The sequence below is a fragment of the Eubalaena glacialis genome, chromosome 16, assembly GCF_028564815.1.
Source record: "Eubalaena glacialis isolate mEubGla1 chromosome 16, mEubGla1.1.hap2.+ XY, whole genome shotgun sequence".
Taxonomy (NCBI): Eukaryota; Metazoa; Chordata; class Mammalia; order Artiodactyla; family Balaenidae; genus Eubalaena; species Eubalaena glacialis.
The window spans coordinates 78,224,470-78,241,540 of record NC_083731.1 but is presented as its reverse complement, the minus strand read 5'-3'; the positions used below and the strand labels follow the sequence as shown (position 1 = coordinate 78,241,540).

Sequence of the window (17,071 nt, the reverse complement as noted above, 5' to 3'; positions counted from 1 at the left end):
CCAAAACAATCTTGAAAAAGAAGAATAAAGTTGAAGGACTCAGACTCACTGATTTCACAACTTTCTGAAAAGCTAGAGTCATCAAGACTGCATGGTACTGGCATAAGGACAGACTTACAGATCAATGGAATAGAACTGAGAGTCTAGAAATAAACATATGTTTATGGTTAATTTTTTAAAAGGGTGCCAAGGCAATTCAACTGAGGAAGAATAGTCTTTTCAGCAAATGGTGCTAGGACAACTGAATAGACACATGCAAAAGACTGAAATTGGACCCTTATTTCACACCATATATAAAAATTAACTCAAAATGGATCAAAAAGGAGCTAAAACTATCAAACTCTTGGAAGGAAACCTGTATAAATCCTTATGTTCTTGAATTAGGCAATGATTTCTTAGATACGATACCTAAAGCACAAGCAACCACTAAAGTGATCCTAGGAAGCCAATATCAATTGGACTTCATCATCATCAAAACTTTCAGTCTTCAAAGAACATCATCAAAAAAGAAAAAAAACCCCAAAACCGGAGAAATTATTTGCAAATCATATATCTGATAAGGTCTAGTAACCAGAATATATAAAGAACTCTTACAACACAACAAAATTAAGACAAACAACTTATCAATAATTGAAAAATGGGCAAAGGACTTGAACAGATATTTCTCCAAAGATAATACACAAATGGCCAGCAAATGCATGGGCACTAAGTATCTAACGAGGGTCCCTGGAATACAAAACTTTACATGTTGTCACAACTCATTGCTGGAGGAACTAAGTCTGTTCCTATATGACTCCACTGGGGGACATTTAGACGCTTGTGCCTGGTTTCCTCCAAACTTCACCTCATACACCCTTTTCCTTTGATGATTTTGCTTTGTATCCTTTCGCTGTAATAAATCTTAGCTGCGTGCGCAAATAGATGCTGAGTCCTGTGAGTTGTTCTAGCGAATCATGCACGGGAGTGGTCTTGGGGCCCTCCCAACACAGAAGTATAGTAGTTTCCAGAGGGAAATCCTTTTCCAGAATTTACTTTAATGTTTTAACTACACTGTATTTCCATTGATGAAAATGTACAAAGATAATGAATTATAATTTAAAGTATTTATGACTACTCAAGGAAGAATACTTATCAATCTAGCCAAATATCGAACAAAATGTTGCTTTCCCATGAATTTTCACCAAAGAAACTTGCTATATGGCATGCACCTTGAATACCTGTATTTGAAAAGGATTCTGATCTATAGCTAATTTATATCTTCATTTACAATTTCTATATCGTTAAGTTATATATGAATATATTCCCTATGTGAGGTAAGGTTATAAAAGACAAGGATTTCCTGAGTAATTCTTCTGTACTTAGTACAGGACCAGGAAAAATCATGTGTAGATATAACCTCCTAAACTCATAAAATATTCCTCTGTTCTTTATTCATTCTTAATTGTTTTTGTTCACATAGGAAAACATAGTTTAAACTGCACTGGCATCTACATTTATTTCAGTGTCCATATTTCCTCACTAAAAAGGTTAAGGCTGATAATTTAATTGGATTTATATCATTGTTAATGATGTAGTTGTACACTCTACTTGGGAACAGTATTATTCTAGCTTGGAAAACAAGATCTTATCATGTTTGAGGACGAAAAGCATTCCTGGAACCTACAAAATATATATAAGTGGTGAATGGAGAGAACAAACTTCTTTAAGTTCTCTTATCATCTGCTATTTTACATTGTTGCTATAAAATCTGGACGTTCAACTTCCAAAATACAATGGACACCTGTTTTGTGAGTACCATTCACATATGAATATAATTAATTAGAAAGGAAAGATACAGTTAGACTTAAGTTTTCACTGGATTCTCTTTCATTCTAGGCAGTTGATCCATGTTGCCTTTTATTTATTTTTATTTTTTTATTTTTTTAAAGGGATTAAAAAAAATTTAATTGAAGTATAGTCTACAAACACAAAAGTACACATATAATAAATGTACAGCTTGTTAAATTTTCATAAACTCAACACTTCCATGTAAGTAGCATCCAGATTAAGAAATAGTACATTATCAATACCCCAGGAACGCCTTATTGTTGTGTGGTTTTTTTTAACATCTTTATTGGAGTATAATTGCTTTACAATGGTGTGTTAGTTTCTGCTGTATAACAAAGGGAATCAGCTATACATATACATCTGTCCCCATAGCTCCTCCCTTTTGCATCTCATCTGTTGCCTTTTAGAAACTTGGTAGGACCCAGAGACCTGAAATACAAATAGTTGAGCATTTATCCTCTTATTTCATGATTGCTTTCAGAGATCAGAGGAACGGTCAATTCCCAATTAACTCTTTCCTAGCCAGGTCCTTTTGTAGCATGACTAAGAGAAGCTGAAGAATAATGGGAAATTCTGGCCTTCTCCAGTATTATCAGGCTTCTAAAGATTCTGGAAACCCCTCTATCTCAACCCCATAGTCCATGCAATTTTTAAAATAAATATAGAGTGAATTATGAAAATCATATCATCCATTTGGTAAAGACCATTAAAAGTTTTTACAGACACTAAATATAAATAATATATGTACTCTGCCGTTAGGGTTGATAAGACAATAGGAGCTGTAGGTATCTTGAAATGGAAAGACAAGATCAGATTTTCATTTATTGTCTATTTTTAAATTCCTCCAGGATACAAAAGTGGACATGTCTTGTGGGTGGTGTAAATACAATCTGCAATTCAGGAAAAATTGAGGCTGATGACCTTAGAGATGGTAACTGAAGCCATGAGTAAATGAGATCGTTTGTTAAGAGCACACAGAGAGGTAAGACAGTTGGTGATATACACCTGGAAAAGCAACTTTTAAGGGATAGGAGAATCACTAAAGATAGGGCCATCATTTAAACAACAGGAAAACCCAGGAAAATATACTGTCATGGAAGTCAAGGGGGGTGGGTGATAGTTTTAAAAAGCGAGCACAGTTAGCAGTATGAAATGCCTCAGACATGTCTGCTACCAGGAGGCTTGAAAAGGAGTCATGGTATTGTATTTGGCTATTGAGAGATAAACTGTGTCAGAGAGATAAACTGTTGGGGGCAGAAGGCAGCTGAAAGAGGTCGAGGAGTGAATAGCAAAGGCAGTGAGTATATCCACTCTTTCATGAAGTTTAGCTGAGAAAAAGAAAGCTAAGGTAGTAGTTTTATGAGGATAGAGCAAAATACAAGTTTGTTTTCGTTGTATTTTGGTGGAAGAGATGAGCATGCTGCAGACAAAGGACACACCACAGTCAGTGGAGGAGAGATGGAAAATATGAGAAAATAATTATGAAATGAGTCCTAGAGGCAGCAGATAGACTTGGGAAGAAGAGATGGAAAATATGAGAAAATAATTATGAAATGAGTCCTAGAGGCAGCAGATAGACTTGGGAAGAAGTATGGAATCCTTTTTCTTTAAGGCAGAAGGAGGAACAGGAAAGATGGATAAAGATGTGAATACATTTGAAGGCAAAAGGGAAGACAGTTGGATTTCACACCTGATGAACTCTTTGCTTTGTGAAGCAAAATGTTAACTAATTTTCTAAAAGTGTCAACTTTGGACCAGAAGATGGAATTCATTCATTTATTCACTCAGCAGATGTTATTCAGCATCTTCTATGTGCCACCAGCACATTAGGCACTGGGGTACAAGGACAAACTTTGGAAGGAAGTCCCTTCAGTAAAGGAAGTAACTTCCATCTGATGGAAGTAACGAGAGAACTAGAATTAGAAGTGGAGCCTGAACATGTGACTGAATTGCTACAATCTCATGATAAAACTTTCACGGATAAGGAGTTGCTTCAATGTAGATGAGCAAAGAAAGTGGTTTCTTGAGATAGCATCTACTCCTGGTGAAGACGCTGGGAAGACTGCTGAAATGACAACAAAGGATTTAGAATGGTACACAGATTTAGTTGATAACAGTGTCAGGGACTGAGAGGATTGAGTCCGATTTTGAAAGAGGCTGTACTGTGGGTAAAATGCTATCAAACACCATTGCATTCCACAGAGAAATCGTTGTGAAAGGCAGCGTCAATCCCTGTGGCAAACGTCACTGTGGTCTTATTTCAAGAAACTGCCACAGCCGCCCCACCTTCAGCACCCACCACCCTGATCGGTCAGCAGCCATCAACATCCGGGCAAGACCCTCCACCAGCAAAAAGATTCTGACCTGCTGGAGGCTCAGATGACGGTTAGCATTTTTTTAGCAATAAAGTATTTTAAAATTAAGGTATGGATATTGTTTTTTAGACATAATGCTCTTGCACTACAGTATAGTGTAAACATAAATTTAATATGCACTAGAAACCAAAAAATTCCCGTGACTTGCTTTACTGTAATATTTGTTTTATTGTGGTGGTCTGGAATCAAACCTGCAATATCTCTGAGGTATGCCTGTATATCCTTTTTTTAATCTTTCATTTTTAAAAACTGAAATATAATTGATGTACAATATTCTGTAAGTTACAGGCATATAATATAGAGATTGACAATTTTTAAAGGTTATACTCCATTTATAGTTATTATAAAATATTGGCTACATTGCTTGTATATTCTTAAAAAGAAATGTCTTATACACAGTGTAACTTAGAAGAATCCTGAGATGTGGAAACTCAGTTTCAGTCAAAACAGTGAAGCCAGCAGAAATGTAAACAGCAGACTCAGCAAAAAGCTCTAGTTATCTACTAAAGAATCAATTATTTATGTATTCAGCATGGGAAGAACTGCAAATCATTCATTGACCTTTCCAGTCACCATAGTATCCACATGGTCAGAACCATTTTGACTATAAAGGTTAACAATTCACTCTAGAGTGAAAATCCTTATTAACATTTATACAGGGAAACAGGATTAACATCTTCCTGGGAAGCTGTTAAAATAGGCTTTGATTGTATGTTCAGTGATCCTGTGTAATCAAAGTAGGAACTATTCCACCCAGATGATTTTTGCAGATAAACAAAGCTAAAGGGGGATGGCTAAGGCAAGTAGAAATTCTGATGCCTCTGTCGCAGAGAGAGGGGCTAGGGAGATCGGGAAAGAAACACAGGAAAATAATATTCACCATTTACTGGAATTTAGAAGCAATTATGTGCCAAGCATTTCACTCAGCACTTTACTTACATTATATCTCTAAACCCTCACAAATCCCCTGCAAGATAACTACAGTACCACTGCTTCCCTTCTACAGAGGAAGAAAGAAATTGAGGCCCCAAAAGATTGAACCACAGTTAGGTACAAATCTGATATTCAAATCCAAATTTGCAGTGACTCCAGAGTCTGTGGTCTTTCATCATATCACGGCCTCATAAGGGAGGTGGCATTCTGCTACACCTTGAAGGAGGCAGAACTGGAGTGTAAGAAACAACGTACTCCAAGTAGAGAACATGGTCTGAGGAAAGGCATGTGGGTGCCAGTGCTGCAGGGCTTCCAGCCAAGCATCCAGAACCATAAAGTTTGAAGTGATTGTCCATTTTATGGATAAGAAACTACTGTGAGTGATGCTATTTTGTCTCAATTTCCTGCTTACTTTCATTGGCACTAGAAGTCCAAGCCTCCCTGTATCCCCTATTGCCCTGACTCTCATTCTCAAGTTGCTCTATGCATCCCCTTGTCGGCTCCAATCCCCAGTGCTAACTCCCTTCCTCTCAGTCCTTTCATTGAACCTCTGGAGACTCCAGATCAGTGATTAGCCAATTACCTTTATGGCAAAACCAGCCCTCAAGGTCCTCTACCTCCTTGCCTCACGTAGCTATGTCCTGACGACTCCAGCCCTCTTTCTGGCTCTTCTTCCCTTGACTATCTCTGTTGAAACTCTTCAGAGCTATATCTTAGACTATCTCTTCTTTTCACCCTGTGTATTCTCCCTGATGCATTTCATTCATTCACATGGTGTCATTTACCATCTCTGTGCTAATAAGTTCTAAATCCATATCTTCAATCCTGATCTTTTTTTTTTTTTTCTGAGATTCATATATCCAATTGCTCTTTGGACACTTCCATTTGGATAATGCACACTGAAAATTGAATTCATATCCTAAACTTAAAACATATACCAAAATAAAGTTAATAAACATTAAAAATTTAAATGTCAAATATTAAGCCATATAAGTACTAAAGAGATGTGATGAATGTTATGGAACACTGAGGTGAAGACAGTCTTTTAAACTATGACATAAGAAGCCATAAATAAAAGATAGGTCTGACAACATCAAAACAAACTCTATATACAACAACATCATAAATAAAATGAAAAAGCAAATGAAAAACTGGAAAATATGTGCAATGTCTTTCATAATTCACTGATCACTTTCCTGTCCTGTCATTTATAAGTACACACTTTCTAGCAATAGCAATGTTGGGTCTATCTTAGACTTCACCATGCATAACTATGAGGTAAAATGCCTTAAATTTCATGACAGCAGAGGGATAACCATTTATTTGTTTGAATTCTAGCAATTACAAATCAAACTAAAAGAACAGCTAAGGAAGCAAATATGCAAAATACACTCTTAATATGGGAAACTTATATCTCATTTTTACCTTTTTATAAAAATTATATATTTTCCTTTTCACCCTCCATATACAGAAACTTGGTACCTTTGTTTCCCATAATTCCAACAGCTGTTTCCCTACCAAGACAAACCAATCAAAAACTAGAAAAGTGAAAAACATAATTTACATTAAGAGGAAGCTCTTAGAACTTGGAAGTAAAAAAAACAAAAGTTACCTGAGACCTTTCGGCAAGGTATGTACAGTGCTCACGGCTGGTCTTGTGGTAACCCTAGGTGAAAGATACAGAAGTAAAGAATCCAGCATCAGAGAAGATTTACAATACTAGCGAGACTACTGCTAAGTTAAGTTTATGTCGCTATGCTTTTTTAAAGTAGTGTACAAAATACTTTTGTAAGTATATTGTGAGAATTATATAGTAGGTGTGTAGATAACATACTAAAAATCATGGCAGTTCCAAAGGGACGTCTTAGTATAGAATAAAAACAAACCTTTGACTCTTGTTCCAGTCTCAGTACAGAGTCTTTCACTCAATATTCAAGACTCCTTTTTTCTTTCTCTAGTTGTTTAAGCAATGTATTTAAGGCTTCCTGAAAGTATAAACAGTAAATTTTTACATGTGCTCACATTCTAAATAACAATAAATATGACCACCAATTTCTTCATTGGCAAATTCCTTCTACTCTGTATCAGTCTGTGATTTCAGAAGTCTTTAATATGTACCTTTTCAGTAATAGTAATAATTACAATATTCATTGAACCCTAGCAATATGCCATGTGCTAAGTGCTTTCCATAGATTATTTCATTTAATTCTTATTATAGCCATGGAGATGGCTAATATATTTGTTTCCATTTTATTGTTGAGAAAACTGCTAGAGGTTAAATAACTTGCCCAAAGGCACAGAGCTAATAAATGGTAGAGCTGGAATTAGAATCCAGGTAATCTGACTCCAAAGACAACATACACTAACAATTATTGTATGTGTATTCATAAGATTGTTACCAGGGTAACAAAAGCAGAGTGTTAGAACAGGCGATAAGGTTGACAATGAGGGGAATTGTGAAAATATTGTAGAGTAGGACAGTTCTGGAAACTAAGACATCAATCCATCACAAATACCCCTCATCACAAATAGCTGACGCCGAGTAGAGAAGAAGGTTAGCCAAGTGCCAGAGCAATAATGCACTACACTGATTTGGTTTAAAATTTTAATTCCTAAACTAATAACTGATCTTTTCCAGTAACTCCAATTATTTCCCATATTCTTACATATTAGATTTTAAAATCGCCAAGTCAAATTCTACACAACTCTTGTTGGTCATGATCTAGGTCACAGAATTTATTAAAAGAAACATTCAAATAAAAATGGAAGCTGCCAATTTAAATCTCCACAGAGCAAACTGCAAGCTATTTTAGAGTGCATACCCTTCTCCTGAAACACAGCTCATTCTCGAAAAAATTTGCTTATTCTCTCTTAGATACTTGTTAATAACTATTAGAAGTGTAAAAATTGTATTAATAGGAATAATTAGGTCAGCTGAAACAGGGCAATTTCTAGTCTCTAAAAATAATAGCAGTGATAAAACAAATCCTTTGGAAGTGACAATTCTCCACTATGCATATTTGCTTAACATCCCTGTTAAAACACGATCAGTGATATTTCTCAGGCAGGCATTATTTGTCTTCAAAAATTATGCACTGGCGTCCTGAATGGTTTTCAATCCCCCTCCCCCAAATACAAACTTGCTCCAGAGGAAAATCAATGAAAGCCCTGTAAATGCAAGAGGATAAACCGACTGAGTTCGCTATAGAAAATCAAACCCTTATGAAATAAACCAGTGCTCAAGGATGACAGTTTTTGAAGGGACAATCAGGGAGTGACGGATGTAGTTCAAAATTTCGCTGCATAGACCCTTTCTCCAAGGATTCCAAGCTTAGCTTTCCATAGTAATATGCTTCACTTCCATCATTTGTTAAATACATTTTTAGAGATGTAAAATAGGATCTAACCATTTTTAATATTGAGTCAATGGGAAAATGCACTCCAAATTCTAAAAGGAATTAATTTACAAATAAACAACTGGAATAAAATTATTTTTATATTAATGAGATATGGTCCAAAACTGAATGAGATATGGTCCAAAACTCTAGAAGCTCATACAAGAAATGTAGATAGGAAAGACATAAATTCAAGAGCTGAAGCAAAGTATTTGAGCAATAAATAAGAGGCAAGGTAAGATAACTAGGGAAGGCCTTGGTTAGCGAAGGCTTGGTATGCTAGTTTCAGGAGTCTACACACTGGGAGCTATTGAAAGTTATTAAAGAAGTGACATGATGAAAGCAGGGGTTTAGGAATATTAATTGAGTGGCAGTTTCTATGACAAAAGGATGATTTCTGTTACTTGTTAGTGCGGATGTGCAGTTTTACCCTTTGAGGTTTAAGCATTTTAAATATGCTTTCTCTGTGTTAGAATATATCTTGCTGCTCTTCCCATGCAGACTGGATTCCTTGTCTTGTCTCCTAATTTTACAATTCATTTATTTATTAAAAAATATTCATCAAGCACCACCTATGTGTCAGGCATTGTGGTAGGGATACCACAGTGAGAATTACAAACCCAGGCCCTATCCACATGAAGCTCAGAGTCTAATAGGGTGCCTATTAAACCACCAATGTGGTTTACATTGGTGAATGTTACAGTAAGCTTGAGAAGAATCTGTATTCTGCTGTTGTTGGATGGAATGTTCTATAAATGTCAATAGATTGAGTTGATTGATAGTGATGTTCAGTTCAGCTATATCTTCATTGATTTTTCTGCCTTCTTGATCTATCAATTGCTGACAGGAGGTGTTACGTCTCCAACTTTAATAATGGATTTGCCTATTCTTCCTCCAGTAATTCATCACATTTACCATATAAGTGTTCCTATCAGTTTGTGTTTGCAGCAGCTTCTGTTCCAGGTTAAGCAGATCTCGGTGACTGTCTGGATTTGTCTATTCATACAGATTTTTGGGTGGGAATTTTTCCTGCAAATTCAGATTTCTAAGGAGTCAAGAAGAGTCATTGATTTTCAGGTTATCCACCTTTTTGTGTTGTTATGACAAGATTGATGACTCCCAAGCACTATACATATTGGAGCTGAAACCAGAAGTCACAAACTTCTTGATCCTCTTTTCTAATTGGAATGGAAAGAGTGCATTCTCCAAATCAGTGGCTGCATACCCTTATACTGAAGACTTGTTAGTCTGCTCTAGCAGTGATACCACATCTGGCAAAACAGTTGGTGCTACTAATTGGTTAAGTCTGCAGTAGCCTACAGTCTTTCTCCAAGATACACCTAGTTTTTACAGGGGTCAGACTGGCAAATTAAACAGAGCTATGTTAGGCCCTCTTCCCTGGGATAACAAATTGTTCTTGTTTTACAATTTGGGCCCTGGGTGGGGAAGGCACAATTTCCCACATTACCATTAGGTTTTCTGCACCATGATAGCTTTTACTTCAGAGATGAGGGCCCAATGGGGGGTTAACTTCAACTGCCAAGTATATCTACTTCAATTATGTACTCAGGGACTGGAAAAATTATCACTGTGGGAGTAGGGGAGTCCGTGGGCACATTGGGCCCAGTGTGATTTGGACTACAAGCATAGATTGCCATTCTGGGGATCAATGTCAACTCAGACCTCAAAATGTCTGGTTATTTCCTTTCCCACAGTGTACAGTCACCTGTAAAAGTGGTCAGAGGTCTCTTCAGGGGAAGACTGGAGATACCGTCATGATATGTACTTGGACTGATGTTGTGGGGTCCTTCCTTTTAGGAACCCAGCCACTTCTTTGATCAATGATTTCTGGATCTGAAAATTGGTTCAGGTATGGGAAATGAGCAAAGAACTATGTTTTCTATTGGGTTAACTGTCCTCAGCCTCTGCTTCTCCATTCTTAATTTTTTTTAATTATAGCTGTTGAACAGCACCATCATGAATTGGCTTGGCAGCCAGGATTGGAGGCGAGGGCAGCTCCTGAGGCGGGGGGAACTGGCTGCCTTGCTGGAGAGAGGCCTGTCGAGCAGCTTCCAGGACAGTGAGTGTTCTAGCCCTTACTAGAGCTAGAGGTGGGCCACCTCTGCCCATCCAGAGGGTCCAGGTGGAGTTGTAGAGTTGACATCATGACGAGCATCCATCCAGCTGTCTTGTCACAGTTTTAGGATCCCTGGTTATCCCCATCAGGGCCCTGTCCTTCATATAACAGGCCTGCTTGGACTGGGCATTCAAATGCCTCTGGAGCTCTGCAACCCTCACAATCGGGTCTTCAGCCTCGCTGTTCTATTGTGGCTGCCCTTTCACTACTGGTATAGACGGCCTCTTTAGAGGCTACCACCAAGGCTCTCTGCTTTTCACTCTTAGATATTAAGTGCTTGCTAACTATTCTCAGCCTCTCATTATCCTTATGAAGGATGACAATACAATTTGGCAATAATCCCATATTTTCCAAATGCCTGCATCATGGCTTCTTCCACAGTATTTCCCTCCATGAGAACATTTTCCAAGGTCACCATCAGTGAAATCTTTAGCAACTGAACGGCCACACTGAGCCAGGATCTATTGGTGCCACATCTACTAATCAGGACAGCCCCTACTGCCTGCTACATAGTGAGCCAGTGCCAAATCCCATCTAACCTCCTGTTTTCTCATATCACTCCCAGTACCTCTAGTTGTAGATGTGGTCTTCTGAGAAGCAGATACCAAGATGGGGTTAAATGTGAAAAGATTCTATTATTAGAAATGTCTGTGTGAAAGGAAACAGGGAAGGAACAGGAGAGGGCTGGTAAAGTAGTCAACTGTAATGCAAGTCTGACCCCCAGTGAAGGGGAGAGGGAGAGAAGGTCCTGGAAGTGGAAGCATCCCAGGCTGGCATGCAGCCTAAGGAAAGTCTGGCAAAGCCAGCAGGGAATCCTTAAGCCAAAGTCACTGACAGTGGGGTCCCATGTTTCCTAGGAATAGGTCTGCCTTGGTATCCCCACTGCACCTGACCATGGGCCTGGAACAGCCTGTGGGAGGTGTGGTCTTGATGAAAAGCAGTGATGGATTTCGAGCCCACCACCAAGGGTCCTCAGTCAGTTACCCTTCCTGTCCTGGGAAGTCTGTGAGGTGCATTCTCTGGGTGGACAGACTGACTGCTTTTCTTAAGGGCATTTCAGTTTTTCAAATGAAGAATCCTCCAATCTCCTACTCTTTGAGGGTTAATCCTAGCTGCTGGTTTTCTGGGAGTAGGGCAAGGTGGGGAGAGCTGAGAGTTCCATTATCCAGATCACATATTTTCATTTAATTCCATCATTTTAGACCTGTATCTCACTCTCACCCTCATCTGTCCCTGAAGGCCCAAAGTCCAAAGCTACTGCAGCTTAATTTTTTTCCAGAAAATAGACGACTGACTGAAGGAGAGTATCCTGGCTACACGGGGTGGCAGAGGGGTCCCAGTAACTAACTGCTCCATGTACGTATATATGTTCAATTAATCTCTCAGTTTCCAGCTCCTTCCTCACCTCCACCTTCTTCAACACATGGTGTTGCCAAGTTCTAAGGCACTAAGTGGGTCTGAAGAGTGACTGCTCTAATTTCACTGATATTCCTCTCGGCAGGCACTTTGCTGTTGCTTCCTCAACTCTAAGTCAATGACTATTCCTCCAACTGAGGGTCTTCCAAAATTCGTTAATACATTTGTCCAAACGCATAGAATGTACAACACCAAAAGTAAACCCTAGGGTAAACTATGGACTTCGGGTGATTATGATGGGTCAATTTAGGTTCATTCTGATGAGTGATGTTGATAAGGGGAACGGCTATGCATGTGTGGGGTAGAGAGTATACGGGAAATCTCCGTACCTTCCTCCCAATTTTGTTGTGAACCTAAAACTGCTCTAAAAAATAAAATGTTATATAAGTAAATAATTTTAAAAATTGCCTACAGAGAAAATGAGAACACATTTTGGATTTTGCAGAACTACATTAGTCATTAAATACCTTGGACCATTAAAAGCAACACATTTGTGATTCCAATTATAAAATTATTATACACATCAGAAATCCTTGAAAAATTATGAAATCATACTACAATAACTTTAAGGTTCATTCTAGATTTTGATTCTTTATTTTACTGACTTCAAAATAAACTAGTATTTAAAAACGATTTTATCATAGGCACATAGTCTCTCATCCCATCACTTCCAGTTCATTGGAAGACCCACAACTTAAAGTTCTTGGTCTTCCCAAAGAGCTGGTTTTATCTGATTATATAATCAGTCATCATGTACTAGAAAACTGCAGCCTAAAAAGACATCCTAAAGCTACAGCTAAATTGAAGACTCTGCTAGAAACTACCCACCCCAACCCAAATCACGCACACACAAAATTAATTCTTCTACTATCATGGAAAAGCTGTTCTGTTTTGTTTTTGAAACTAAACAGATCTTAGCATTCCAAACAGTATCATACTTCACCTATATTCATGTCTTAATTTGCTTGTAAAAAGTCACCTTCCAACAGGAGATTGAAACAACAGGGAAAGAATAGAAATTTCAGGATACTATTCACATACCTGAAATCAAATATACTTAGATTTTTTTTTAAGTCCCTTTCATCTATACCAAGTGGAAAAGAAGCTCTATTAGCCACTTATTTTTTTAAAACAATTGCAATTACTATACTGAGGAACACATAAAAACTACAAGTTTAAAAAATCACTCTATTGAATGCTCACAAGAGAAAAACCTGAGAATACAATTAATCACAACTCCTAGATATCTGTACCTCTCAGTGAAAGCAATTGCAACAATGAATGAGCACGGCGTTCTGCATGCTTAAATGCCAAGCGCCCCCTGGTGGACAACACTGTTATTAGATTTATATATAAAATCTGTAACTTTTCTCTGATTTGAGGCTACACCTGTCTCCAAATTAACCATTCCGATCTTTGGGGAGAACACGAATCTGGTGATGCCTATAACATAATACCTCATATTGATTCTACAGACTTAGTTTTTAGCTAATTGAACCTTTCTTTAAATGCGTTAAGATTATATTTATAAGGACGTAGTAAGGATTTAAATTTCGGCAAATTGGCTTTCTGTGAATTGATTTTCTACAAATTGACCAAGAGTCCTGCAGAGAACATTTGAGGTGAGACTAAATATCTTCCTAAAGAATGTTTCTCTGTTTCCACACGTCCTCCCTCGTGCCTTCCCCCGCCAGGCCGTCTTGTTGGCTTTAGGAGCAGGATCTCCTGTGTTCTAACCACCTGATTGACAGAGCATGTGTGCTGGTAAGAGGTTTCCTTGAAGGGTCCAAGTTGTCTGGATGTAGTGGAAAACAAAGGAGAGTACATTGATGGAAAAATTAGAAGCAGAGAGAAATAGGGGTGCTATGGTCTGAATGTTTGTGCCCCCCCCCAAATTCACATATTAAAATCCCAACGCCTGATGTGATGGTATCAGGAGGTGGTGCCTTTGGGAGATGCTTAGGTGTTTGAGGTTTGAGCCCTCATGAATAGGACTAATGCTCTTATAAAATAGATACCCCAGAGCTCCCTTACCCCTTCCACCATGTGAGGACACAGCAAGAAGGCGTTGTCTATGAACCAGAAAGCGAGCCCGTACCAAGCACTGAATCTGCTGGTGTCTTAATCCTGGACTGCTCAGCCTCCAGAACTGTGACAAATAAACTTCTGTTGCTTATAAACCACCCAGTCTGTGGTATTCTTTTTTAGCAGCCCAAACAGACTGAGATAAGGTGTCATTGATTTTGATTCCAGATGAGTCAAGGACCAAGACTTCCACTGTCATAGAGTTGACCACAGGGAAATGGTGGACCTTGGTGATAAAGACTTTATAGTAACTCTTGTCGCAAGACACGCTGTCTTGCACATCTTTCTCTGAGGGATATAAATTCCTTAAATTGGTTTGTTTCTTTTTCCCAAATTGTGCTCTGTAATAGAACCTATTGAAATGCCTGCTAAAAAGACCAATGTTCAGGGCTTACCCTAGACCTACGAAATGAGTATCTCTGGGAGTAATGCCCAGAATGTATACTTTCAATAAATTATCCATGTGATTCTTATAGAGTTTGAAAATTAAAGAACCACTACTCGAAAGACTGACCAGCAGCTAAGGATGCAGCAGTGCTGGGCAGTAAAGGGAAGTTGGGAAGTAGAGGAGCCAACCCTCTTTCCTGTTTGTGGCACAGTATCAGAGGTACTAAGCTTGACTTGGCCTAAACAAGCTAATCTAGGAAACAAGACATGCACTGCCAAATGTTAGTAGTGACAGTAAAGCACTAAAAGATTACTCAATTTATTGCTGGGGAACCCTCTGCAGGGCTGCATGGTGCGAGCCATCAAGCTCTGATAAAGAGCGCAGTGCATCCTTAGCTCTGTAACCTAACTACCTAACTAGAGATTAATGAAGAGGCCTGGAGGGCCAGGTCAGAACCTGAGAAATAGTTATTGCTCATCAGAGGTGAAACAGCCGGATTAGCCTTAACTTTTAGTTATTTGGTATGCTTAAAACAGATTCTAGCCTTCCAGAAAGGCTACAGATCTTTGCAGGACACACCTGGAAATTCCTGAAACATTAGGGAGGCTCTACATTCTTTTTCTGGTGGACACAAACAGAAGGGGCTAGAAAATGTACACCCAGCTAGCCCAAGGGAAGTAAAGGTTCTGTGCTTTTTATTAGAAGCTTTAACTCCCTGCAGAAGCCCCTGCTTTCTGGGCAGGTACAAAGAACCACAAAATTCTGCGAGAGCTTTAGGAAGGCACCAGAAGATTCACAACTGTGTAACAGCAGAGCTAAATAAGTCAAACAGATTGCACATCTCTGGGCCTTACCCTTGCCCTTATTCCTTCCAAATAGATTAAGGTTAATCTCACAACAGACCTGTTTTAATGAAATTCGACTTCTCCTTCATCACGGGAAGGAAGGAAGAGGACTATCACGCTGATCACTGTGTCAGCCACTATGCTTTTGGCTTTACGTATCTCTAGTAGTCTTCACGACAACCTTGCAAGAGAGTTTAATTAACTCTATTTTACAGATGAGGAAATTAAGCCTCACAGAGATGACATAACTTCCTTAGTGTCCCATAGTTTGAATTTGAACCAGAACAGTCTAATTCCAGAAGCCATGTTTCCATGGCTTACACTCACTCCATTTTCTCACCCCTACTTTCCTCTGCACCACTTTTTTTCCCAATATCCTCTCTTCTGGTTAGCACTTGCTTACATCCTTCGCCTCTGAATAACTTGCCCAAACTGTGGACCATGCGCTTTATCCTACCCTGCACCAGAAGTTTCTTGGAGAACATCCTTCTGCCGATCATTCATAAACCTTCTCCTCCCTTGGCTTCTGGGATGCCACTCTTGCCCAGTTCTCCCTTTCATCCTTTTTCAATATTTTTCCTTCTCGTTGATCTTCACTGAATTACCTTAAATGTTAGTATTTCCCAGGGTTCAATCCTCAATCCTATTTGTCAGACTATATATTTTTGCCTGAGCAATCTCTTAAACTTTCATGACTTCAAGTGACACTGATGACTCCAAGGCCTCTATTTTCAGAGAGACAACATTCTGCAGTCTAAAACTATTTCCAGTTGCTGACTGACCACTGGTATCTGTGTAATACACACAAACCTAAGTCATTTCCTATTATCCCCACTAGTTCTGATTTCTAGAGCCCTGCTCATTGTAATCCACAAAGTTATTCAAGCTTCATCATCCTCAAATCCTCTCCCACTCTCACCCCAGTATCCAGATACTTATAAAATCCACATTCCTCAACATCTCTTCAATCTGTCACCTCTGCTCCATACCCATATACTACTGTCCAAGCTGAAAAACACCTTCCCTTACTTAGATTATTACAACAGCATCCTAACTGGTTTTCCTGCCTCAAGTCTCACCCATCCCTGGGGATCCTGGGGGGTGGGGTAGCAGATGACTTTAAAACTGTATACAAAATACTTCAGTAGCTTCTCATCACATATAAAAAGTTCACACTCCCTAACATGGATACAAAATCCTTTATTATGTAGTCCTTGAATGTATTTCCAAGCTCATCTCCCATCACCTCTCTTATTTATTCCTGACATGCTGAGCTAACTGTAGACCTGGGGTGTCTTTAGATAGATCGATCCAGAGGGATGTTATCTTTATTTGAAAATTTGAATATGTGCATATCTCATGATCTAAAAACTCCACTGTAAGTGTGCTAGAGCAGCGGTTCTCAAACTTTGGTATGTATTCGAGTTAGCTGGAGAACTAATAAAGACTGTAGAGGTAGCAAGCTGGATAAAGAATGGGGCTGAACTTTATATTTTTATGAAGTTCTCCAGGTGATTCTGTTACTACGGAAGTTTGAGGACCACTGCCCTAAATCAAGGTCCAGCAAATTACAGCCTGGACACCAAATCTGGCTGCAGCCTGTTTTTGTAAAGGAAGATGTGTTAGAACACAGCAGTGGAAATGTGTAGTTGCAAGGGAGATGGGGTGAC

General features: G+C 38.7%; 1 protein-coding gene across 1 annotated transcript in view; it reads right to left on the bottom strand.

The window, feature by feature from the left end:
• Positions 1-1,843: 1,843 nt before the first annotated feature.
• The window catches only part of CCDC169 (coiled-coil domain containing 169), a 34,274-nt gene continuing 19,046 nt past the window's right edge, over positions 1,844-17,071 (bottom strand). The window contains 4 exon segments of the mRNA XM_061170927.1: positions 1,844-1,888; positions 2,221-2,256; positions 6,748-6,801; positions 7,022-7,120. Of these exon segments, the coding sequence (XP_061026910.1) occupies positions 1,844-1,888; positions 2,221-2,256; positions 6,748-6,801; positions 7,022-7,120 (234 nt within the window).